The 27,237-nt window shown below is 44.3% G+C and overlaps 1 protein-coding gene and 1 long non-coding RNA gene across 2 annotated transcripts; both read left to right on the plus strand.

Moving 5' to 3' along the window:
- The first annotated feature begins 6,826 nt into the window (after positions 1–6,826).
- LOC134164235 (uncharacterized) lies at positions 6,827–16,068 on the plus strand. The gene is made up of 4 exons (XR_009965068.1): positions 6,827–7,056; positions 10,313–10,543; positions 12,040–12,167; positions 12,961–16,068. It is a non-coding gene; the product is annotated as an uncharacterized LOC134164235 (long non-coding RNA).
- Positions 16,069–16,454: 386 nt separating this feature from the next.
- On the plus strand, positions 16,455–18,492 carry LOC134164234 (uncharacterized). The gene is made up of 2 exons (XM_062619786.1): positions 16,455–17,452; positions 17,591–18,492. The coding sequence occupies exons 1-2, from the start codon at positions 17,398–17,400 to the stop codon at positions 18,340–18,342; spliced, it is 807 nt and encodes a 268-aa protein (XP_062475770.1). The 5' UTR covers positions 16,455–17,397; the 3' UTR covers positions 18,343–18,492.
- The last annotated feature ends 8,745 nt before the right edge of the window (positions 18,493–27,237 follow it).

Here is a 27,237-nt window from a genome sequence, read left to right on the forward strand (position 1 = left end):
TCCTTTAAAAGGTAAGTTTCGTATGTGGGTTGTTAGACCACCTACCAAAAATACCTGGCACTGGCTGCTAAGGGTATATAAACAGGGTACTTGGTGATATGGCACACTGGAATACAAAACTGATGGATAGCTTCATAGCATTAGCTAAATTAATCTTTAATTTCTTCGCCTTTCTCTGCATCTTGCTATGGAAGGAAGATTCTCTTATAAAAGGAACATGGTTGTCTATGGATGACACAAAGCTATTTGCAGTGGATGAAGAAGACTTCTTAGATTGTAGATTAGATGAGCTTCAGAAAGGATTGCACTGTCATAACTTCATCAAGTAACTTCTTCCAATGACATCAATGACATCACTCACTTCTGATTACTGGTCTGGAGTAGATTACATGATAAGCTTTCCTGGCTATGTCAAGATAATAGAAAAAAATGCATTCTCTTGAAAAAAAGAATTTCTATGAAAGGAAAAGGAATTCCCCGTTTTGCAGCTCTTGGGGACAGCCATGCCTGCTTAGCCACCAGCTGCTCTGGAAGAATACACGATTATCCACTTTCCCTGGCACCAAAAAGTCCTTTTCACTGAAGTACTCGATATATTTGTGAAGTTGGATCAGGCAAAGTGAATTTGGCTTTATTTATTTATTTATTTTTAAAAGGCAGGCAAACTACCCTGGAACAAAACTGTAACTCTAAAAAGATCAATGTTTTCATAGTGCATTGTGATTTTATTCAGCTAATGACACAAAAGTGTCTCCATTCCTTTTATTTCAGACTTGTGAACTTCTTTGCAAAATGATCTAAGATCACTAGTGAGATTAGCTAATAACTGCAAACTGGAGAAGTTTCCCTATGGAGAAGTAGTAACAAAAGGTATCATAAAGTCAGCCAACATAATTTATCATTAGTAAGGCAAGATCTTTCAAACATTAACCACAAGGTAATACTTTTGGTGGTATGCTGGCATTTATTCACATCTTGCAAACAAAAATAGTAATTACGAGCTGTGTCATACTTAGTGTTCAGCTACTTTGTGTACCCTGTGTGGGGTCTATTTTATCCAATCTCTTACACAAAGTTTAAGTTAATGGTTAACACAGAGCATAATACACAAGTTCTTCATGGCAAGCTTTGTATTTCATATATTTTCTAACATAAAGTGTTTGAATATTTTTGTTAATTATCAGAAGACATTTGAGAGAAACAAGTTCTGTACTCTTATCTGTGTTTTGCTTTTGGAATTGATAAATTCCATTTCTTTGAGAGCTGTTATTAGCAATGAAGTGACTATTTTCACATGAGATAAAGGTTTCTGACTGCAGCAGAAACGGGTTCAGTTAGGGAAACTATAGTTGTATTCTATTCTGAGTGGCTGGAATTTCTGAAGAGGCACTGGAGTCCACCTCTGCATTCACAGAAACATCACCTTTGGGGCATAATGTTATAAAGATCAGCAAGGTTTCCTGTGAGGTTTGACTGGTATTGTACACCAATACAGTATTCTGTGAGACAGTGATGCTTCCTGCTTTGTTATGAGATGCCTAAAATATTGTGTGTTCATGATGTAGTGTCTTGCTGCTGATGTGCCAGCAGGATGATGCAAAGAAGAGAGTCCACAATCAATGTTTTGTTTAAACCCAAACAGAAGCAACAGCGGGCACATTTTTTTCCTGTGGGTGCCTGTCTTGAGATATTTGAGAGGTAAAAAAAACAGTTTGTTGGTTGTTTTCTTTATCACAAAGAAAATGTGCACCAAAAGTAAGTCCTGCTTTTGAAAAGCCCATAGAACATGTTCTTAAATCCTGGAGCATGAATTAAGCTGGCATTGTGGACCTGAGTACACTCTTGCGACAAATCTCCAAAACCCTCTCAGTAGCACCCACACAAGTTTGTTCCTGTTAACCCCAGCCATGGAAAGAGGTGTCTAGTAAAGCCACTTACTGAGTTAAAGTTCATTTTTAGTGCTGTTGACCACATCCCAGTATAAATGGGTTGCATGAGAAAACAGTTTAAAAGTACTACTGCAGTCAAAAATTGAAACTCCATTTTTTTTAAGTAGAATTTGGCAAAGTAAATCTGTGTTCAAATTTGTAGTTCCCCATTTTTCATTAGAAGGGAGACGGGGGGAATAATATTTGCCTGACTGTTGCTACTTTCTTATGCCTGTCAGCCCTCCAGGACTGCTGCTGTGAACTTGGGTGTAAATACTGTTTTTTTTTCCCCAGTAGTAATTTACTTTTCATTATGATAAGGAAATGTGTCTTATGTCCTCTACCATTTTCACCTGGATTTACTTCTGTGGAATACACCTTTCAGATGAAATACTGAGAGGCTTTTTAAGATTCCAAGATACTTTCACATTTTTACATCCATCAAATACAGCTAGGAGTAGAACTGGATAAAACTTATGCCTCTTTCAACTGAGAAGTCACACAACTGATAAGTTGTGTGACATAATTGCTATGATATTTAAAGTATGTTGATTGATTGCAGCTGTAATAAATGCTGTAGTCATAAAAATTATGCTTCCAGGTATTTGGGACATTGATACTATTGAAACGTAATTGGAACCATAGCACTGTGTTCTGAACATTGCCAGGGTAAGCTGATTTAAAGTTTTGAGTGAAACATTTCTGGCTAAGGTATTGATTAGTCTCAAGGGTTGTTTTTGTAGCACTGAACTTAAAGGTAAGTAATCAAACCATAGAGACATGCTCTTCCATTATATTACATCTCTTGAGAAATTTTGACACCTACTTACACTTGCAACAGGTTTATGCTAGAGAAATGTCTGTCTGGAGCTTTAGTGATATTCTAGAAGCTTAACAATCCTGTCAAAAGTGATGCTGTGGAGAGGGAGATAGCTTGAAAGAGGTGTTTAGTGGAGATTTTCCTGGACTATGTATCCAGGTAAACTACTTCTGGAGAAGTCTTGCGCAACAGGAATACAGTGCTGGAATTTTCCTGTGTTTAGATGAGAATCTGTCCGTGACCTTAGCTGAGCTTGGGCCACTCAACCTGTGGAGGCCCCCTCCAGTGTGATTCCTTTCAGCCAGTCTGTGTATAATAGATGATACAAAACCATCTGTATGTGTATGGAGTGCACTAGGAAGATGGACAGATTTGCTGTAACTTCTGATTATTCCACATCTTTATCCTCTCCTTAATGCAAAAGTCATTTGTTGTAGAGTATAAATTGCAAGGAGTGTGCTGTATTGTGCAAGATATCTTGATGTAGGTTTTAGGGTTTTCCATTTTATTTAACCCAATTTTGTGCCTGAGCAATTAATACACTTCTAACATGCTGTTGTCTGAGGAGAAAAAACTTATGCTGGGAGGTACCTATTTAAATGTACCCAAAGGGACACTGAAGTCTCTTACCTAGTACCTTGAAAGAAAAATGAGCTGATGAACTTGAAGTGCCTGGAACATACAAATTGATATGAGATTCTGCAAGAAACTGTGGAACTAATCATTCATAAATGATGTGCATGTGTAGTGTGGGTACTTAGGGCAGAAAAAGCACCAAACTGATCTCACCCGCTTTCATCTGTTGTGATTTTAGGTTCTGCTGTAATAAGTAAATATGATCATTTTCATTCTACAATGCTTGTCCTTTAACAGAAAAGTATTCTATTTATTAGGTTCTCAATACATGCTTAACATGTGTAGAAATAGTTCAGATTATTGCTTCAAATCCAAGCAACTGGTAATGATTTAGAAATTTGCTTACCTCTGTGATGACAGAATCTCGTTTTAGGTTGGTGCCCAGAAGTAGTAATGCCTGAGAACAGGAGCTAGCATTAGCTGATACATCTTTCTTGAAAGTTTCCCTTCTAAAGCCAACTTCCTGAATTGCTTTAAAGCATTCTAATAGGAAATGTGAGGAAGTTTTTCTTGCTGCATTCATTCGCAGGGTGGGTGATAAAGGTACACACACAACAGTATGGGTGCTACAAAGCAGATAATTTTGAGAGTTCTTCCATTCTTTGTGAAAAAGGGGCTCCCAATTAAAAAATTCAAACAGTGGTTTAAAGTGGAGAAAAAGAAGCCATTCTTTCCAAATACATTGTTAATCTGCAAAGGACATGTCCACAAAGTAGTACTTAGGTTAGATGTTATTTAAAATGGTAATTTAGAATATCTACAGCTATGTTGCTGTTTTAATGTTGGAGTGATGTAAACTTTTACATAGAGAGTACCACCATGAACTCGTGAGATAAAGAATAACAGGATATTCTCAGGGGATCTGGGGAGGGTATCATCCCTTGCGCTTCATCTGGAAATAGTCCGTAACTGGCAACTTTCAGTGACAGTTTGACTGAACAGCCCAGCAGTCCCATTGATCTGTGCCAAAAAGGAGTGTTAACATTGACTTAAACCACTAGGATGAAAAGTACCATTCTTTGGGGGATTTTAATATTTAATAAAAATATTTTTTATTTTTATTTTTCTATATTTACATTCTCTTGAGTTGGTGTTTCAATATTTTGTGTGATGAAAACAGGCAAGGTTTTGGGTTTTTTGGGTGGTGGGTTCTTATTGCTAATTCCCATCTTGAAGTTATAATCCCTGTTTATGACATAATCGTAGAATCACAGAATGGTTAGGGTTGGAAAGGACCTTTAGATCATCTAGTTCCAACAGGGACAAGCAGTATCATACAGGATTAGAGAATTAGCACAGTGAGGCATCCAAAACCATTTCTGCTGGCTTTTATTAGATTTTTGTTTGGTTTGAGTGTCAGTAGATAACTGGCTTCATAATGATTATAGGGTCTTTAGAAGGTCTATGCCCTGCTGAAACATTTGTCATCTGCAGGGTCATACAAAAGAGAGGATGAAGGTGCTGCTGTTTAGAAAACAATAGCTACAGTGCTACACATTGAGACACGGCAAGTTTAGGCAGTAGCTATACTTCTGAAGGCTGCAAAAAGACTGAAGTTTGTGTATGTACAGCCTCACACAGTGCACACATACATGTAACTGTATCGTTTTATCAGCCATTGATGATAGCTTGCTATAAACTGTTGGCACAAAGCCATTTTCAGTCATGCTGTAAAAAGCAAATAGCTTGCTTTCATGTGATAGCTTGACGAGACAAGAACCTTAGAACTGTTTATGGTCTACACAGCTGCTTTACAAAGCCAGTCATTTAAAAATATGTATTTCCTGAAGCATTAACTAACGTGCTTCTGTGTTGAAAGAACTTTAAATGTTTAGCATGGCTGTTACCTTGAACTGCTGCTTCTGTATTGATCAGGCAGCCATTGAAATCTACAGTCTAAGTTAGTCACATACTCAGCAAATAGATGGTTTTACCTTTGAGTAGAATATAGAATCCAAGCTGACATGCATTATAGAAGAATTTGGGGGCTATTTCTAATTAAATATTTAACTTTAAGAAATGTTAATAAAATCAGGAATCAGGAAAAGTAACAATGAATGAAGGAGAGGCATTGCCAAAGTTGTAAATGTAGATGAGCGCTAAGCAATACCAACAGGCACCGCTTCTTCTGGAGCATTTGCACTGCTAGACTTGTGCTTGTCTAAGCCTGGCCCGACCTGGTTCTCCACATCAGCTTGTTTCCCTGCACTTTCACCCTTTGTGTCTTTTCCCCCTGCCCTGGCATAGGGAGGGAAGGCGGGAGGACACTTGCTCCTCTTTCACTATCCCTGCTCAGCACTCTTCTGTTCTTTCCCTAAGAACATGCACAACAGACTTGCCACGTCTGTGGGTCATTGGAACAATCTGAGCGCAAGTGCATGAAGATAAAGCATATCGGACTGTATGAAAGAAGAAGCAGAGGTTCTGCTGCTCCCTTCATATAGTCTTATTCTGTAACTTGCAGCATGGAATGAAGTCTGTGATCCTCCCAGCAAGATTGGATCAGTTTGATCGGACAGATTAGTCTTGCACATCCTCTTCAAAACTGAAACTCTGTAGTGAGTTTAATAGATACTTGATCTTTCTGGAATATTGGCAGCATGAAGAAACCCTCTCGCTGATGGACATGTTATGTATGTCAAGGACAGGGCTTTGATATCAAACAGAACAGACACTAGTGCAGCGGAGTCATTAGGAAGTGTTGCAAACAACTGAAATCTGCAAAGCCTAGCAAAGTTCTTGTCCTGGGTTCTGCTGTTTGGCTTTCTCCTGAACAGGGAAGAAGGAGCTCTCTCTTTTAAGTACTGAGCACTAGTGTAAAGGTTGTTGCTTTTACGTATTACTTTGGCTTGCAATTTTGTCCAGTGGCTATGTGCAGCTGCAGACCCAGATCGCCTGCAGGCCAGGAGTTTTGCCTCGTTCTGTTTCATACTCTTTGCCCTCTCTTGTGTTTTGAAAGAATTGCTCTGCCACAGAGAGAAGCTGCTTGAGCCCCTGGTACAGTACAAACAGTGCAGACAGTAGAGCAGAGATAAACATGCTTCAGCATGTGTTTGTGTTTGTCACCTTCCACCTCTAAAACCAATCCCAGATGCCACCAAAATCTGTTTGCTACATCTCAGTCTGGGAAAGAAGATGTCATGCAACACACCCTTAGGTCTTTAGGTGCAAGATCTAAACCCTAGCAGGGGGTTCATACACATAATTCACTCATAGGACACCATTTAGGTTTTACTCCTGGGTAAGAGGAGCTCTGGCACAACCAAAAGAATCCTCTGTTTTGCTCCCAAATGCTGTAAAATGGAAGTGATGACTAGAGGAAGAGTTTTTAAAAACCCAACATGAATATTGAGATACCCTAAAGGATTATTTTACACACACCCCTCCTCACCCGCAGTTATCTAAATTCATTATTTTCTGTTACCTCCTTTTTACCTCCTTGGTGACAATGCTCCTTTTTGCAGTGAGCACAGTGGTGTCTCTCCATAGAAATCTTCATGTCCAGAATCATCAACTTGCCAGCTTGCACTGTTTTCCTGTGAAAGCTGATGCCCAGGCTGGGCTTCTGCCATTTATACCTGTGTTTCACGGTTGAGGATATAAAATAAGATCTGGCCTTTTCTTGTCCTGTGGACATGTTTGCCTCCTAATTCTTAAGGTGCCAGTGTTTAGGTATGTGCACGCAACTAACTTCAAGGATTTTTGTTTTCTTTTCTTTTACCAAAACGAAGAAAAGGGGCAGAATTCCCTCATCTTACTGAAACTTCCTTACATTTGTTCTCTGTTCCTTTAGGATGGTAAGGGTATCAACTGCATTAATCTTTTTAGATACTAGAGGGAGCTCATGGCTTGAGCACTCAGAGTGAAACACGGTGTCTTGGACAATTCTTGAGGAAACACAGACGGGAAGTAAAGTGGTATTGATGACTGTAATGCACTTCTTCCCATCACTGGCAAAATTGGAAGAGCTGAGTTTGTCCGCTTTAGGAAATTACACATGGCTTTCAGGGACACTCAGATAATTAAATGCTATAGCTGCAATTTCTTCTGTATCCGAGCACCTCTCTGTCATGGCTGGATTTATCTTCACAACTTTCTTAAAGGAAATAAGCCCTCTTATATCCCTATTATTACATACAGGACTGCAACACTGGAAGCACTCATGAGAGCACAGCTTTCAGACTATACCTGCCATAATGAATTCAGTTGTGCATCAGCCTTGCACGTAGGCATCAAAGCATCACATAGTGTTCTTGAGAAGTCCTGATGTGCTGCGTTTTTGTGCTCAGCCAGTTCCTTGAGGCACAAAGGCAGACCTTTCACAGTATCTTCTTGCCCAATCTAATAATACTTCAGTTAGGAGAGGCTGCTGGGTGGACACAGCTAAGGGATGTGTTTCCTAAGCCTCTCTGTGTTGTGCCCTCTCCCCAGTCATAGAGCTGGAGGGAGGCCACTGTCAGGGTATGGAGGAGCTGACAGCAGACGTCTTACATGCATTCCCATGAGGTACATATTCAGTGAACAACTGCTCAGTGGGTTTGCGAGTGTGAAAGGCAAATGTATCTTGGATTTAAGGTCTTCTCTGAGACAATGAAGGCTGTGCCAGCCTGGTGGACCTAAGGCATCCCAGAAGCACTTCAACAAGATGGACAGCCAGCAGCAGGCTGTAAAGAAGGCTGGTTCTCACTTGGCCGGAGCTGAGGAACGCCTCACCAGGTTTCCGCAGAAAGAATTAGCCAGAACAGAAGATTTGGAAAGGAAGCTGGCAGGATTTGTGCCCTAGAAGGCCCTAATATGGGAAGGAAGTGTAGAAAGAGCATAAGCAGCATTAACAGCATTGATGTGTGCAGGGGCTGGATGGTGAGAGTGCATGCACGTGCAGACAGTGTGTGTGTGTGTGTGTATGCACAAAGAAATAATCCAAGGGGAATTTTCCAAAGCACCCAGGAGGAGACTTGAAAGCGGGAGGTAGCATCCTGAAACATGTTGGCTAACTCTTTTGCCACCTCCCTCACGGTGGTTTGGTTTTTTGTGCTAGGGATCTATCACTGTAATGGGGCTGTTGAGAGCAGATCAGCCATTAGAAGGTCTTTGGGGGTTAAAGCACAGCCACGCTTGGAATGGGCTAGCTTAAATATCTTAGCTAAGGTAACTTTGCATAGAACAGTGATTTAGTTCTAGACATGTGAATTTCTAATCCTAGTGAGCACTACCTGTGTCCTGTTTAATTACATCTTAACAAATCCTGATTCCTTTAGAAGCAGCTCAGCTGTCGCTGTGATGCTCAGTGAGGTTACTGAAAGTGTCAGTGCGATGGTTAGTAAGTGGGTAACCATATTCCTCCAGAGCCTGAGACAAAGCAAAATCAAGCGCTCTGCTAAGTTTTGGGAGCCAGGGCTCTGTGTTTGTGCAGGGGCAGATCTGCCCGGGAGAGGGCAGCGATGCACAAGTGCACGCTCCGGCAAGGGTTCTGGTGGCTTGCATAAACACAGGCTTCCAATAGCCATCTCCTGCACAATACAGCTGAACTGTTCTTCTTCTAACTTAGTTTATTCTAAACGTGAAGTGTTTAATGCAAGATAAACAAGTGCCATACCACTGGAGGGAAGTGTGAGGCTGCTCTGACCCTTTCCAGTTCAGGGGTGAGAAGTGTTCAGTGTCATTTTTCTCCCTTTTTCCACAACAGGAAGGAGGGAGCTCTGTCCTTCTGAGGGGCTTTGGTGTGCTGTCAGGCCAGCATCAACGTAACTGGGAGCCTTTAGTCTGCTCTTCACTGTAAGGGCCATGGTGGTGAAAGTACAGTGTATCAATCAGATAGGGAAGGCATCGCAGCATGTTGACTTCATAGATACCTGGGTTTAAGTACTACAGTTTCCCCGACATTAAGTACTGATCATTAGTATGGTTAACAGCTCAGTCTAGCTTGTGGAATAAAAGGTACTAGGGTACACCTGGGTGCAGAGGGCTGAAGTTTTTCTTCTCGGTATCTTGTAATGCAATTGCATAAAGCCAGATTGCTTGGGCTTTACTCTTAAAGGATGCAGTAAGTACCAAATGATGCTGTTATCTGCTTTATTGTAGGTGACACTGTAAAGAATCCTCAGGCTAAGGTGGTCATGTTCCTTTATCACGTAAGCAGTTTATCTCCATGAACACTGATGGCATCGCTTTTGTTCAGCTGGATTTCCTGTAAACCTTGTCAGCCTTTTTTTATCCTCTTCTTTTTATTTGTACTCTAACAATAGAAGTCAAAATTGAAAAGACCGAGACTATTATAGTTCACTGAGTTTTCCTTCATACAGGATTTACAAAATGGTTGATCTTGTACGAATTCTGAACATGAGTACAATGATGGGTACATGGAGTAAAGAGGATTTTAGCTCTCAGGACAGTATTTGTATAGAAGTTTCAGGCTATGGAGAAAGTACACCTGTGGGTCACATTTATGCCTTTCCTTCTCATACCTTACAGAAAAAGAGCCTTGGGGCTGCTTTAACTCTTATCTAACTACAGCTGTACCTGAATGGCTATAGCACCAGCCAGAGTTCTCAGGAATGCAGCAGCAATGACATCTTGCTTCTTTTCTTCCTCTGCTACTTGCTAATTGAATTAGCTTTAAGATGAAGAGTCACTCACTGTAGAGGAGTGCCAAGGTGGACACTGAAGGTCTGGATGTAATTTCTGAGGAGAAAACAAGAGCAAGTTTCTAGCATCAGCAACTAGCAATAGCCAGTTGTTAGAGACATTTTTTTGAAGTAGAACCAGCAGATTACATTTGTGAAAGCTCTGGCACCTGAGACTTCTTCTAGACGGGATAAGTTTCATGTCTCCCTATGCAAAGCTTTTCAGGGGTGCTGGGACTGGAAGTCATTGTTGTATAACATCTGTTCGTTGATCTCACTCTAGCATCAGTATTTTCTTCCTACAGTATTTGTTGCCCAGCAAGGAGCTCACGTAGGCTGCGTCTGTATTGCAAGGAAGCAGTGCCTTTGAGAGATCCCTGAGGTGGCTGGAGGCTGCACAAAGTTGTGCTGCTGTGTTGAGGGACTGGCCTAGGCTTTGGGTGCAGGATGGCTGCATGGACAGGCAAAACATGTCACACAACTGCTGCTGTCTCCCATGTTTCTGTGGGGCTTTGGTCTACCTGGCTGCTAAGTGGGTGAGTACTTCTCTCCTGTCCCACTCCTGTTGGCCAGGAGAATGGCCAGCGGGAATAAGAAGGAGAGGGAACACACAGCAAGTGCCAGTCAAGGGCATCAGAGAGAAAGGGTTTTGCTAAGCTGGCAACGCAAGACCTATTTCATGGAGGAAGAAGAGCTGAAAGGATGCAAAGACAAAACAGGGAAGTTACATTGAACTATACTGGGATGTGCTTGCAGACTGATAGTTGCTTCTTGTTCTATATTTTAATATGCCTATTGCTTGCAGTAGACTGCAAACATACACAAATTATTTTCTGGAAAGGAATCTTTTACTTCTCTTTACTCCTGTTCATTTTCCCCTTGGTTTCATGGCACATGCAATAGAAAAAATTGCTCAAATCTATATTAATGAGCTCAAACACAATTCAGGGCATGATCCAGAACTGCAAAGCCAGTGCAGATCTCTTCATTGTTTTAGTGGGCTTCAGATGGGATCTCAGTTAGATCGTTTGATTAAAGTATGACAGGATAACAGCAGTAGAGTGAAGCAGGGCAACCCAGAAGTAATCCACTTGCATTCATTGTTAGCCGGAAATACTAGCAGAATTGATAAGGGGAAACTGGGGAGAAAATATCCCTGTACTGAAGTATACATGTTAAAGGGCAAATCTAAATAGAACTGACTTGATGAGGTCCAATGCAGTGACCCCCTGTTCTCTGCACCTGAGGGAGAGTAAACTGGACAAATTGTTGCTGACAGGGTGATGGTTCTCAGGCTGAAACTTTACTTCCAAGACTTTACTCACTGTGTTCCTATCTCTTTCACACTAAATGCCTTACCTTCAAGTGCAATATTCTGGCTGAAGCTTCAAGAAGCAGTCTAACCAGCCTCTCATTGCCCGTCCTACCTCTGTCACTGCTGCAAGCTCTCCTCCCTTCTATCCCAGGACCATTCGGCTGCTATGCACAAGCTGCTCATCAAGTTTTCCTTCATGTGAGGTCTCAAAACTCCCCAAATCTCTGTCTGCCTTTCCCATGCTGCAATTGCTTTTGCCTTTTTGTGTCGTACCCATATCTTCTAAGCTATGAACTAACTTCCTTTTTTCCTTTTTATTGATGACTCCATTTGTTTCCCCTCACTTGGGATGGTAACAAGATCTCAGTTCTCTCTTCTGAGTCACTCTTTCGATTTTGTTCAAATACTGTCTTCATTTGCAACAAATCTGACTGTATTATCTGCTAGTGGCAAACAAGGATGACATTTAAAAACACTTATAAAGCAAAACCCACATCAGTCAGATGCCAGATCATGTGGGCCTAGTAACCCATTGCTTTACACATCAGTGTATTAACTTCCTTGCTTAGATTGCAAAATCCATAGGCAAAGGCAGTTCCTCTGTATATATTTAACGCTTATTATTCTAAAAAGAAAAAGAGAATATGAACAGAAACTGTGATTAACATGAAGTTAATCTGAAGTCCTGCTGAAAACAGGACTGATTTTCTGTTTTAGGAGTGTAATCCTCCAGACATTTCAAAAGAGGGAGGAGAAATACCACTAATCTTGGAACACTGCAGTTAAGACTCTGGAGCAAGAACAGTATCCACTTCCTAGCTTCGCCATGGCAAGAATGACCTCAGGTATTGTTATTTAATTCCCCTGTGACTTAGCTCTCTGTCTGTAGAGGGTGATTGCTCTCTCTTTGACTTTCGAGGTTGTTCTGAGATGTTTTGATCCTATAGAGATGAGTCAGAGAAGCATCTATGAAAAGTTTCTTTTGTTACAAAAGATGCAGTTACTGGTGAAATGTTGAAAGGAAAAGGCCAAAATCATGAAAACTTCAAACCTAGCAAACCCTCAGGAAACAAGGGTGAAATCTTATGGAGTCTGTGTCTTCAAACCAGAGCCTTGTGGCTTAAAATGTGGGGAGTTTCCACATATCTTTCTTTTTCTTCTTGAGATAAACCTAGCACAAGGACATTTGCCTAAATGGAGAGAGGGTTGGGTGGGTCCCTGTACAAGGAAGTTTGTCATTCCATGCTGCGGCTGAATAAAACCATTACTCATAACAAAAGATGTAGCACTGACATTGGGTGGCTGCCCAGCTCTTGAGACCACTGTCATGTGCAGGTACACAGGCACTGCTTTGTCTCTGTGGTCTGTGCGCTCATTGTACAGCCCTCTGTGAGGGGTGTATCATTTGAAAGAGAGGTAGAATAGCACAATGTCCAGGGCTTGGCTTTAGTGAAAGACCTGCACAAACTCAGGGGAATAATTTCCTTCTACTGTTCTTTAGTTTTCTCACTGGCTAAAAATGAGTCTAGCAATTCTCAACCTTGTATCCACACCACCTTGAATACTGTAGCTGTATCATTCTTTATTCACATGTGTGCGTATCATTACAGTTCACCGTTTGAATGCTGTCTTTTGCAGAGACCTCCTGAGACCTCTTGTCCACATTTCACTGTTTAAGGGACCAGTGTGCATGTGACCCTGTAACATTGTAAACCGCCGCTGAAGTGTGTCCCTTATAACTGGTGTTTGAAGATGGGAACAGTCTACGACCCTTCAGAAGAATTTTGGCTCCATCCTCCTGAATGTGGCTCTGAAGGATCTCAGAAAAGTGACCACTGCCAGAAGGCAGGAGACATTGGCCTGTGCTAGATCCCAGCCTACCTTCTCCAGTCCTATGGAGAGCAGAGGCTGCTCTGGTTCTGCATTCCCAGCAGCATCTCCCGGTCACAGCGGCTGGATAAAGGACAGCAGCCCCAGGTTTTGCTTCGAGAACTTAATCTGCACTGTCGTCCCTCATTACTGCCACTCAGCGCCGTTGTGTCCAGCCATGAAGGGTCACAAGATGACATGACATGAGAGAGGTCGGGCGGGGGGAGAGCATAAAAGGGGCCTAGCAAGGACCGGGAAATATGGAAAGGCTAAAAAGAGAACAGCTACCCAAGCGGTGCTCCCGGCGGCTCGCTGGGGATGGGGCTGAAAGCGACTGGGTTCACACTAAGTTTTCCCGGAGGTCACTCTGCAATATGGTAACTCCCAGCTCTGCTGTCAGTGCCCATAAAGACAGCTCTCCTCACAGGGAGTGGGGGGGAAGGGAAGGAGATTTGTTTAGAAGCATTAGTGTGCCCCTCCCCCGGCCCCATTAGCGGCCCTTATTAAACCAACACAGACAAAGAGCAAAGATGCCCTCGTTAATGGAGAGTCTCCGATAATTACTCTGCTCTGCCGCTTCTTTTGGGGCCTGAATGGCCTTTGAATAATGTTTCTCTTGCTGTGGTTGCAGACAATACCCTCGCAGACCGCTTTAAGCGGTGCCAATCCCATTAGCAGAAGAATAGCAGAGCTTTCTGGTTGCGCGGGTGTGTGCGCTCTCGGGGAGGACGGCGGGCTCTCAGTGGGAACGGGGCTACGCTGCCCACCGCTTCCCTCGCCTCTCTTGGCCTCCACGGCCCGAGAAAGCAAAGCAGGGAAATGCTGGGCGAAGCTCCATCTCCGCAACAATCATCTCCCTATTTAAGCAGGGCCCGAGCCTGGGAATTTGAGAGGGCCGCTCTGCCTCTCGCTGCAGGAGCGCAGAGACGGGCTCGTCTGCTCGCCAAAAGGGAAGGATGGGAAGAGCAGGGAGGTAGGAGCCCCGCAGGACTGAAGAAGAGGAGTGCCTTCAGCCTTTCCTGGGGTTCCCCAGGCACAGTTCTCCTCCTGCACCCACGCAAGGCACCAAAGGGGACAGAGGCCCAAGAGTCTCGAAAATCAGACTCGGGCTGTGCTGCTGCTTTACCATACAGAGGAGATTAGGTGATGGTCGTTCCTCTGCATCCAGTTGATTACAGAGCAAGGAAATGGCTATACTGGCCACTCTTGGGAGGGTTAATTTTGTGCTGCACACCCCAAGCAGGAAGCTAATTACTGCGTTCAATAGGTAGCTATCAACCAAACTTGGAGGAGTTGGAATAACTCTACCTGAGCCTTTCTCTTTGATCTCCCCTTCTGCATGATAAGTGAAAATAGTGTATAGCTGGGCTGGCTGCGGTGTTTAATTTAATCATCTGATGATATTTATTTTCACAAACATGAACTCAAGGAACAATTATCGGAAAAGCTTCATCTTGTGCTGAACGTGGCAGTTAACAGCCTTTCTGTGAGGTAATAGCTTCCATGTAGGGAGTCAGTAATTAAAACGTGTGAAAAAAGGCTCCTTCTTCAGAGGCAGCGGGGAAAGACAGCGGGTCTAACGCTCAGCTGGTGTGAACTGGCAAGCTTGTCAATGGCCACAATAAACGGGCATTGCTCCTTCTACATTATGCCAGCAAAGGATGCGCCCAAAGAATTTTTGAGAATTTTCCCAGTTTGAGCAAGATATTTGGATTCTTATCACAGGAGCCAAACTTGGGAATGCATGGTACAATTATCTGGTCTTTGGAAGGCGATTCTGCAGTACTCATGGGAGATGTTCAGATCTGAAGAACACTTGGTCCTGCAAACTCTTCCACAAGGAAAGCAGCTAAGTTTCTAGTGTTAACAGAGCCATTTTCTCCCTCTTTCTGTGTTAACTCTCTAAACTTGCAGAATCATAATCTAAAAGCCAAGAGAAAGCTGACATTTGAGACGTTCCAAGTAGCAGGAAGATGACTTCCTTTACGTCTTCATCGTGTAGATGTATAGGGCACAATTTGTTTACTCGTCCAGTTAACCACCAGATGGCTCTAAGCACTCTGCTCAGTTTTGGGCCACGTGTTGATGGTTGATGAGCAAGGGGCACAAAGCTGGAAGTCAGGCTGTATGGACGGTTCTGTTGGATAGCCACCACCATGTCTTTAACCAGTATATCTTTAATCAGTACATCATGAAACAGCTCATGATTTCATGTTGGAGGAAGGTGATATGTTTCAATGATGAAAATTGCAAAATATGGAGGTTGCATTTTTAAATATATATGTACATATATATAGTAATAACAATTTTTGTCCAAGTTTAATATTCCTTCAGAATTAGTGTGTTATCCTGCAGCTTTTAAGGATAATGTTGGTCATTTATGCTCTTCCACTGGCACACAGAGTGCAGGAAGATAATTCTCTACCAGACTAGAGGAAGAAAATGCAGATTCACCTGTTCTCCAATTCAGTTGTTTTATGCTGTGGTAGAGGGATATGTGATGGACCACAGATATAAAATGTGATTTAGGAAGGGGATGGCATCTTTTCCTGCTCTCAATAAAAAGGTGACAGTTGTTTAAAAAATACTTCTCAGATAGAATTTAAAACTTGAACCTAAACTGTTCCTTAGCAGCCAATGTAAGAAAGGTGCATGTTAATTGCATTTTGCCTAGGAAATGGAAAGTGTTGCCCATCCCAGTACATTTTCAAAACGTTTCCAGAAGGTAAGAACAGAGTTAAGAGTATGTAGAGCTGGGAAATATGTTCCTTAGGGAGCTGAGAAGGACAAAATATCAGACCAGTGTCAGCCTCTTTATGTGTTCCTTCTCTTTCTTTGGGGAACACAGTGTTTCCTAGACCCTACAGTGCACCAGGCAGTGCTTGGTGCTGGCTGGCCCCAGGGAAGCATCTGGCAGGGCATGAAGCCCTGGCAGGAGGTGCCTTTCCCATCTCCTGCACAGCAAAGTGCTGGGGACTGCACAACACAAACTATTGTAAATGCCTGAATGTGTTTGGCAAATGGGGTCCTGCAGAGCCCCGTGGGACATGCTTGGGCTGTAGGAAAGAGAGGGGGCAGAAATAGTACCTGGCTGCACTGAATGCCTGGGACTTGACTTGGCTGCTAAGACAACTGAGATTGGTTTGGGTTCTCGGCATGTGGTTACTGTCCTGCTGGATTTAAGGATGCCAAGTGTCTCTGGGAGTCTGTTTTTGAGTAGAGGGCTGATTGTTCTTGATCAAGGCCTCTCAGCTGTCCTCCCTTAAAAAGAAATGCCATCTATGTCCTGCAGTCTGAAATCACTTTTTTCCGCTGCAGGTAGAAAATGGTAGATGGGCCACTTCCCAGAAAACTATCTAAGCATAATGTAATGTTAAACACAGGCAATTTCTCTTCAACACAGCAGTGAGATCAGAGGGAGGGATGGATTTTACACTTCTCTTTGAGCTCAGCCCACACTGCCTACCTGCTCTGCTTCCCCAACATTTGTGTCCCCGCAGTGATAAACCAGCGTGCCCTGTGCCTCCTGCATGAGTATGCTTGGCCTAGAAGGGGACTTGTACTTATAGCTGGCAGAGAGGCAACATCCTGAAGTGTCGTCAGACCCAGGAGACCTAGAGATCTTCTTTACTTTTGAGGAGCCCAAGAGATAAATGGCTCAGTACCATTCCAGGAAAGGCTGGATGGCAATAAATAACATGGCAACTGATGGTACTGCCTCATCCTTGAGGGCTTGCAGTGCAAACAGTTGAATTGGAATTAAAAGATCAATCTTCGACTGTTAGTCAAGAAGCCATTCATCTTTAGGAGCAGGACTTGAGATGTATGGTGCTCAAGTAATACATTATTTGTAAAGGCCAAGATTAATTAGTTTTCAGTTGGATAATCGGGTGTTTATTTTCTTCTGCCAATGGCTCTCATTCCTCCATGCTGTCACTGAACTGAGATAACCTGTATGAACACCACTTTATTAATCGTGCCAGTCACGTTTTGCAGTCTACATGAACTGGTTGGTGTGTGTGGATGGAAGCTAACCTAACACCTGCCTTTTGTTGTAGGTTGTGAATCCTCTGTATGGACTCAGCTCAGCACCATGTTTTCGTGCAGTTACATCTGAGCACTGCCCTTGCCTCTGTTGCCCGGCTCAGCGCAGTACCACTGGCTGCCCTGGGCCACAGTGAAGCAGCACAGTGCCTGTGGTTTTAGATGTGTACAGGCAAAACTCAGAATTGGTTTGCGCACCCCAGCTGTCAAGATTCAGGTACATCCCTAATCCACACGTGGGTATTTCTCCCAGTGAGGTTATTTTTGCGCTGCCAGGCGGGGTGCCATGCCACACACCACCGAAATCAGATATTTGTTACAGTTGTGTAACTTTTTTCTTTTCTTTGGGTAACAGGTCGTGCCTCAGCTCTTTTTGCTGCCCTGTGGCAATACGAATCCACGTACCGCCGTGCTGCTCCCTGCAGCCTTCACGCCTTGGTAAGCGTGCTTGCACTTGGGATGGGTAAAAATGCGTTTAGGAGTTTGTGTTACCCATCTCTCCTGAAGTCACAATCAGCCCGCTACGAATCTCAGCTGCTTTTAAGCACGCCAGGTTCAGAGTTACCCCTTCTGCTTACACGGCAAAACCTGAAGGTGTTTCCATCATTACTTTCAAGGGGAAGTAGGACCCGGCGCGTTCCTGCACCCGCGCGGGGTGCCGCCGACCGGCTCTGCCTCCGCCACCCGCGCTGTCGCCGGGCCGCAGGGGACCGCTCGCCGCTGCGCACCGCTGCCCGCGGTTCCCCGAGCGCGGCGGGCGGCGGCGGCGGGAGGAACCTTGGTGCCGCGGAGCCGTTTCCCGCGGCGGCCGGGACGGCTTTGCGGCAGGACGCGGCCCGGCAGCGGCGCGGCGGCGAGGAGGGGCCGTGGGCTGCTCGCCGGCAGCCCCTCCTGGGAGCAGAGGCAGAGCGCGGCCCGCGGGCGGCAGGTAAATACTCGCTTTGGTCTGTGGTCGGTGCGGGGCTCGAAGGGTCGGCGAGGTTCCGCAGCCCCCCGCGGCGCGCAGCCGGCCCGGGCTCCCCGCAGCCCCCGCCGTCCTGGCTGCGGGCTGCGTGCGAGGACCCGGGCGCGGCCGTGCTTGCGCTTGTAGCACAAACACGCCTGTAGTCAGTCATGTGTCCGTCTGGAAAGGCACCGCTCCCGTGTGCGCGGAAAGGCCCGGGATGCAGTTTCCCCCACCCGTAGCTGGTCGCGATCCCAGCAGGAATTTTGGGCTGCTCCCCATCGGTGGGATCGAACTCCAGCGTGTGTAGGCACAGTGTGCAGGCGTCCCTCTCTATTCTAATAGCCTGAAGAATGACATAATGCTGTGGCCTTCTTACACTGCGGTAGAATTGCTTCTTTCATGGAGCAAGCACACAAAACACAGCTTCTGGAATCAAATAGGCCTGACGGGAGAGTATCTGTTCTGTGGCAATGTGTGCTAGCAGGAGTGCCAGTGAAGATGCTAGGATTGCTGGCATCACAAGGTAAGAGATAAGTAAAGAAACTCAAGCTTGGGTTTGTGTAAGGAATGGTGACTTGCTCCCGATCAGTTTTTGGTTCTGCACTTACACCCCCGATCCCACAAAGATTTACAGACAGATCTAATTTTAGGCACTGCATAATCCCACCAAGTGACTACCAAAAATGACATTATGTAAGAATAAGAAAGCATCTGAATTTTAGCAGGACCTTTTAGCAACAGTAGTTTTCATCTTGCCACTTTCAAGGTTTATGTATCTGAAATTAGTGAATTAAATTTGGAATTAAAATTGAAACACGGCACTACATAGTGGAATGATGGATTTTATCAGTCTGCAGTAGCTATGAACAGCATTCCTGCAGAACCTTACCAGGCTGAAGTCACCTTGTGCGTTAACATTGCAATTTCATCAGATGTTTTGAGTCTTCCACTGGGCTTCTGCTAAGATCTCCTGTAATATAGTTCAGTTTAGATATCAGCAAGTGTTTGTGCTGAGCAGGACTGAAGCAGTACATGCGGTTACAGCCAAGCTGCAGGGTTGGCTGTTGCAGCAGGGCTGCCAGGACCTGAGGGTTCTGGCTGCTGTGGTAATTTGCCAAACTTCAGCATTATTTGGATCACTGCTTCCCTTCCATCCACTGCCCCTCTTCCCCTGGAAGAGTGCCAAACCACTGTGGTCCTGGCTGTTTGAAAGACGAGAGGAGGGCTTAGTTTGAGGTTCAAAATGAGTTTGTTATTAAACACTGTATTTCCGTCAATGGCAGCATTCAACCACTAATAGTTAATGGAAATCCAGGTCTCACCGTGGAAAGGCTTATACTGTCCCAGCTGAGCTCTTTGGGTACCATAGTTAAGAGAGAGAAGCTGGCTACAGTCGCAGATCAGGGCTGCTCAGAAAGCTGTGTGCTGGGCAGATACTGGTGTCAGGTGTATTTTCTTGCAGCCATAGCATGATCTCAGGGAAGAAATATCTCCTGTGTTCTTGTGGGAGATGCTGTGTTTCTTACCCTCCTGGCCTCTGGGGCAATGGCAGCTGTTATTTCCAGCTGTGGGGTTATACTGGGCTATGCTGGAGCCTGGTCATTGCCTCCTGCTTGCTGTGTCGCAGAGAATCTGCCCTGCAGAGCTGACTAAAATTGTGTAGTCTGGCATAGATGGTAAAGGATTCAGTTATACTGCTGTTTATACCAGCTACTGCTTCTTCTAGAAAAGTCCCCAAGTGTCTTCTGAGTCCTAGTTATAAGGAAATAAATGTCTTCATCTGGCAGCCCCCCTTCTGTATGTCCTTCGTTGCTTAAATGCAGCTACCTTGGAGTGCAGCAGGACATTGCTGCACACAACAGCTGAAAGCTCAGCAGCCTGGTTTCCAGCAGGCTCTGTAAATGAGTCCTGGAGGAGCAACATCCCCAAGAGCTAAATTTGCCTGTTATTTCTGTTCAGAACTCACAGGTGCAAACTAAAAATGTCTTAATTTCTGACCTCTTGTCTCCTAGCAGAAGACAAGCTGGTGCATCAGGGCAGAAGTATTAGATTGAATCATGTTGGTTGTTGTTTCTTGAGTGTCCAGTTGAATCATCTTTCCTTTTGTACTGGATGAGGTTTGTATTGCCCCTTTTGGATACCCTGCTCCCTGACAGTCTCTGTATTCTTTGTGCTCAGCTTGGGAGGTACCAGGCTGTTCTGTGGTGTCTTGTCTGCCTCGCAGAACAGGTAGGAGTTCTTGTAGTTAAGGACAGCATGTAAAATGCAAGTTACACGACTTTAAACAAACCTGTACACACAAAGCAAACAAACCCAAGCATGGAAGTCACTCACCCTCCCTTAGGTTGTTATTTGGTCTTAACCAAGACCAAACATCTGCGCCTCAGGCCAAATCACTGTACTGGTTCATTCTGTTTGTCCATGTGGATTTTGTGTCTGAAATGTGAGTTTGAGGTGGTTGCATCCACAAGATCTACAGGGCTGGTGCTAGGACTCAGAAGAGCTTCTGTTCCTCTACATGCCTGACTTCCTTCCCTGTGAAGTCAGCCAGCCAGCAGGCAGCATGCACAAGGGGGTAGTCTGGGTTCTAGTGTGATGTGACCTGTGAAGGTGCCCACACGCTGATGGGTTTGGCTGGCCTGCAGCCTGGGCTGGTATCAGCTAACTCCCCTCTGGTCAGTCTGCTTTGCTTTCTTTTCCTCTCCTTGCCAAGGGTCCTTCATCCTTTCCAAAGTCCCAGTCCAGCTACTGAGATTTCAAATGGTTACTCATCCACGGGAAGTGATGCAGCCCTCTCATTAGTGGTGCTGCTCCTCAGCCAAGAGGGATGTGTGTCAGATGGCTGCAAAGCAAAGGAGTCACTGGTAAAGATGTGGGGAAAGCTGTACAGCAGTCAGTCTCCAGATGCAGAAAAGCTTTCTGTGGTCAGTACTCCTCCACTGCTGGGTCCTCCTCATCCTCTGGACCCGCTTTGTTCTGGTGCAGCAGGCTGTTGCATACTTTTCAGCTCAGAGTTTCTTGCATTTAATTACTGTTCCAAAATGCAGTTCAAATTAAAGATAATATATACTGTAAGCACTATTTATTATCCATTACTGCATGCTCATTACTGGATGAGCTGTTCTGTAGCAGTGATGTGTTAGTTCCCCACACAGGGAGGATGCCTGGGGAGCTTGCTTGTTAAAGGCACTGGGTCAGATCAGCAGCTGGGGAAAATGTATGCTTCACAGAGGGAGACTCATGTATCCTCGCTAAGGGTCTGCTTCCCCTCACAGAATACGGCGTTCATCTTCCTCCCTGGTTTTACCCCTTTCTTCATTTTATGTGTTTCCTGTTAGTTGTTTTGTTTTCTGTAGTATGGAGGAGATTACTGCTGTTTTTTAGCCTGACTGTGGTGAGGCACCAAGTTAATTGCAGCTGTTCCTGCCCTTTGCTTCTCCCTGGGTTTAACAGGCAGGATATGGGAGCTGTTATTCACTGATAAATGTTGACATTCAATTCCATCCTAAGGGCAATGAAACTAGCAAACAGGTGGCCTTGTAACATGGACATACTTGGGCTTACAGTCATCCTCTCTAGTGCCTGGCCTTACAACTAAACATTCATGACCACAGAGCCTCTTTTTCCAGTTTCTGTGAACTTTTCCTGCATATTGTCAGTGGTTCTGTGCAGAAATATCAGTCAAAGCTATTTACGTGGGACACTTCAAAATTGGGATCATGTGATAACTTTAAGCAATTACTTCCTTGGCTGTGTTTTGGTGGAAAAAGGCTTTTGAAGAGGGGCTTTAAAAATGTGACTTACAGGCAGTTTCCAGGCCATGTTGAACCAGCTATTGACTGTCCTGTGACAATGTCTTTGAACCTGTGATCCCCTGTTCCCTGTGAAAAGCTTCTTGTAGTTTTATCTTCTTTCTGAGGCACTGTAAATTTCATCCAGATATTTTAATGATGAATCTAATAATCCTGTGTGCTGTGTTGCTCACTTGGTGTGCACAGCAGTAAATCACCTGGGATTTTGGAATCACTTGGGGAGAATGCTTGCCTTGTGCTGAGGGAACAAAACACAGCCAAAATACAAGAAAATTCAATAGTTTGCACGGAGACAGTGTCCCAGCTGATGCTTGCTCCCTGCAGCCATTCCTTATGAAATTCCTAGTTAGCAGTTGCTTCTCCAAATAGAGTATGAGAGACAAGCAGGAGTGCAGCTTTCAGTCATGGCTCAGAAAACTGGCCACTGTGTGCGTGGGATTCATAAACACTAGGAATATGAGTGTTTTGGACCAGGACTGCTTTTTGGCTATATATGGATGGCACACAGTACAGTGGATCTGACTGGGGATGTTGTAAGCTGAGGCTGCAACCACAGGAGCTATGATACTACTCTTCCTGTACAGCTAAGGGAGAGAGGGCTTGGACTGGGAGAGAAACCTAGATGCCATCATGCTTTGAGCAAGCTTCTGGTCAGAACAAGATGAGGATGTCTGCTTAGTAGGCCTTGCTGTGCTATAAATAAATACAGCATCTTCCACATAATTACAGCAGGATGCTGCTGGAAAGAGGGCACTCCACAATACCTTGCATTGTGCTGCCACCGAGTTTTTCAACCATTCTCTGCCAGTGGTATATAGAAGTGCGTAGGCAATGGTAAAGACTGTGTGTGTGACAGTCAGCCATCTGTGCATCCTCATTCTCTCTTCTATCCATTCAGGTGTGCCTACCTGACAAATATAGCTCCACCTCTTACCTAAGAGGTAGTATCTGTGTCTTCAGCTTCATAGCTTTTATCAGGGATTCCGCACAGCAGAGCCCGGTTTTCAGGGACTGACATTGATTTAAGTGCATCCCATTTAGATTCTGGGCAATACTTGGCTATGTGACCCACAGAGCTATGTCAGAAATCGTAGCAGCAAAACCCATAGGCTGTGATGGTTCAGGGTGCCACCAGAAGACACTCAGGTCACAGGCTGAGGTTGCTCAATCTAAGAGACAGAAAAGCTCATTACATACTAGCTGCTCAAGCCCCAGTGGGCTGTATTTAACAAAGCTGTACATCCATCTTTTCTTAAGGGGACCTGTTGTACAGAGCAGGCTTGTCACAGCCCATAAACTGGACTGTAGTGGTCCAGGTCTGCAACATAACAGAAATTAAGCTACCTGAGGCTGCTTGAATGTGCTCGGCTACCAAATTGTTACCTAATTTAAAGAAAGTCTCTTTCAGTTTTCTTGTTGGCACTGGAGTTTCAGCCCAGGGTTGCAGTACAGCACGAGATAAGCAGAGCTGGTTCCCACAGCAGGTTCCAGTGTGCTGAGAAGGGGATAGCACAAGCTCTCCAGTGGCTGAGGCACCCCTGCTCTCTATTTGCATGCAGGTAACTTGTAAAATTCCTCTTGTGCTCTTGAGATAAAACTTGAGACCCAAATCTTTGCCAGGAATTCGAGCATAAAGGTAGTTAGGAATCAATGAGACTTGGGGAACCTTTATTACCTGCCTCTTGCTATCCTTTGCTGGCTGTGAGCTCTTCTCATTTATGCTTTTCCTTCTGAACACATTGCTTGCCATCATCTTCGATTGTTCCTTTCTAATTCTCTCTCCAAATACAAGAGAAAAGGGGAAGTTCCTATTTATCTGATGCGTAGCACTCATTGTTTTATGCATCTCTGTTACCTGTGTACTGAAGAGAGGGGGTCTCGTGAGCACCAAAACCAGCAAGACTTCTTGTCAAGCTGTGTGATGCCTCCTATTCATCCTTCCTGCTTTCCCCCTGTGCTTCCCAGTGCTTTTAGATCCATCTCACACTAGCCACTTGTGCTGTGGAGAGACCCATGTGATAGCACTGGCCTCTTAGAAAGGTTAAGGGATTGAGTTTTGCCTGCTTCTCCTTTAGCAGGAGGGTGACTTTGCCCTGTTTCCTGTCCAGGGTTGAACAGTGGTTCAAGAACTGCATCTTCAAAGACACTTCTGCTTTGTCACATCTAGTTGAAGTTGCCTGTACACCTCAAGAGAGAGGAGAATAACTGGCAGATGGGCAGGATGGTGGCATAAATCCTGTTTCCTTAGGAAACCGAACTGAAAGTTGCTTTTTTTGTATAAACTTTTTGTATGAATGGGTGGGCTAAAGATTTCTTCAGTCACTGGTTCTTAAACAGATGCTGGCTCTAGCTTTCTCTCCTGAGCTACAATGAACAGTCTTGAGCATCCTGTGTAAGCTGGGGGTACACAGCGAGTGCCTGTTGTGATGGTGTGTATCGCCTGCAAGATTGATTTCTACCCTTGCTTTTCCATGCTTCTTAACTTTCGTCATGCAATGCCAGGTATTTTTCCTGGCCTGTGGGGGTCCAGAAAAGCACATCAGGGAGTTAAACGATCAATTCCATTGTACATTCCTTGGCATTTGTCATCCATGACTTTGCTGTCAGGCTGTGCTGTCACCTAGGTTAAGTCCTTGTGGTTTCTGTAAGGGAAGTAAACTGAAGTTCTATGTCTCACTTGGCATGACCAGAGTCCTTGCTCTTCAACTCAGCCATATGAGTAACATGGCCACTATAAGCTCATGGGAGTAAAGATTTACTTGTAAGTACAGACTAATTATCTGACTGCTGCACGATCACAGATGAGTGCTGTATCTGCACTAAGCAGACATTAGAAGAACATGTTTTTCAGCTGCTGCAATCCCTGTGTCCAGCAGTTTTTGCTAAGTACAATGCACCATGTTCCTTCACCTTTTTTTTCTAGTAAGAGTAGGGGCCTAGATGAACAAATAGATGACTGCTTCCCATAAAAAAATCCCTGCTTAGAGTTGCGTATAGCTTTGGCAGTCTCTAAGAGTTTGCTCTGATGCTTCTCTCTTCCTGTCCTATTCACTGTTTTAAGCTGAATGTTTTTGGAAAATTTCAGGTGTTTCCAAGTAACATACCTAAGGCAATACATTTTATAGCAGTTTAAAAGGAGTTCATCCTATCTTATTTGACTTTTTTTTTCCCTGTCATGTGAAGGAATTGATTTCCAGTCCTGGAGGGAATTCCGATGGAGCTGTTTACTGACATATCAAAGTTTGCTTTCATTTGGCACCAAATCTGTGCAGATGCCTGAATTGAATTTTTGTTGTGTGCCACTGTCAGAAAATGCCAAATTGTTTATGGAGGATATGTGACTGCAGAATCCCAGTGCCTGTGGGAATTACTGACACAACTCTTTCTTTGATCTAAGGAGTTTCTTGGCAATGTAGGAGGGAATTGAGCCCATCTCCATTGAGATCACCTTTCACATCTGTATCGAGCAGAGCAAACAGACTAGTTTGAAAGGTATGAGTGCTGCAGTTTGTGAACTGTGTGATGCAGGGGCCTGTAATCTTCTCATGACCTTATGATTCAGCATCTTACTGGATATGAGGTCAGTTAGACATCGCTACGCTTCGTTGCATGACACCGGATGGATCCAGACTCACAAGATCCAGAGAAACATGCAGCCACATGAAGCCTCCAGCATTTAGAAATAAACCTGTTAAATGTAAGTGTAAATCCCTCCCCTTTCCCCTCTCTCCCCCTTGCTTTTCACCTTTTCTAATGATTTAAAATAAAGAACAGAGCAACATTACATCCGCTACCACTGAAGTTATTCAGTAGCATGTCACAAGCCCTTCTGGAGTGATTGTTGCTCCAGTCGTTTGAGTGATAGCAAAGCTGTATTCTCTGCCAACTCCAGTGAAACAGCATCTTTGAATGGGCCAGCCTGTAGCTTTCACTGTTGGTATATGATTGTGTTAGTGCTGGTTTTGTTTGAGTGAATGCCTGCTGCAGTTTTGCAACTTTAAAATATCAGTTTTGCTGTAAAGACATATCATAGAAGGATGTAGAATAAGTGGACTGTTTACATGTCCGTTAGTCTGTTCTAGAGCTACCAAGGTCTAAGGTGCCAGGGATAAGAACACTGTTCTGGGGTTACTGGCAAGAATGAGCTTCGAGAGTGAACTCCCTGCTCCATTAAGCTGACAACACAGGTGTGCCCAGGATGGCTGTTTCTGACTGCCATCAGCTGGCACAGTTGCACAGCTTTGCAAAGAGTCTGTTCCCATACTGCTCTGATTTGAAACCGCTCCAGATCTGTTTTGTTCACCCCACTGGTTATGGTTCTGGCTCTGCCTTCAGTGTCTTACTCTGCTGACTTTTCAAAGCTGATCCTAGTTGTGGTTCACTAAGAGGTTGGTGAAGTGAATCCTTGCAAAGAGATAAGGGGGAGAAAGATCCCACTGTAAAAACTTGATGTTTCCAGAGTTATGTATGTGATTTTTTTATTGTTTTTAAAAGTTATTTGCTTGGATTGTGTTTGTGGACTGAACTGCTGATCTGTTTGTTAGGAGGGAGAATGAGCTGCTGCTTTTGAACCCGACTGTGTCATGGCTGTCACAACTGAAGCAGGGATGGGAGGAAGACAGATGGTGATTGCAGAAGGGGTTGGATTGTGCTATGGGATTCTGTGTCCCTCTTCTTGGAGGAGCTGCTGGCCTCCTTTGTCCCTCTGGCTCGCTGTAGGAAAGTGTGCCTGTTTAAATGACTTTGCTGATAGAAGTTTGGCAAATAGACTGTTCTGGATTAAAAAGAAGAACCTTAAATAGAAGTATTATCTGTGTTTGATGCTGTTTAATAGATGTTTTTTCCTGCTAAGTGTAAATCTTCATGGGTCCTGGTAGCACTTCAGCAGCATTCGAAAGCTAATGAGCTGCTAATTATCAGCCCTGCCCAGGCTAATTAGTTCTGTTAAGAGAGGATGAATCTAGGCAGAACTCTGAGCTAATACTGCTTTGCTGCTCCTAGGACTTGAGCTGATGTGTTCAAAACTGGGATGTAGATCTCTGATGTATAGACTGTTCTGCGTGTACAAGCTCTAGGTATTGTGATTTCTTCTAGCAGCCATGGGAGCCGTTTTCCTGCTAGCATGAATGCCCAGTCTCCAGGTGCCAAGAACTTGGACACATTTGACTGTTTTCCCCAGTTTAACCATACCTACTGTGCACGTCCCTCGACCCTGGCAGCCCTGTGGATGGAGCTTCAGCAGGG

The sequence above is a fragment of the Pezoporus occidentalis genome, unplaced genomic scaffold, assembly GCF_034315485.1.
Source record: "Pezoporus occidentalis ecotype Australia unplaced genomic scaffold, CSIRO_AGI_Poc_V1 ctg213, whole genome shotgun sequence".
In the NCBI taxonomy this organism is placed as follows: domain Eukaryota; kingdom Metazoa; phylum Chordata; class Aves; order Psittaciformes; family Psittacidae; genus Pezoporus; species Pezoporus occidentalis.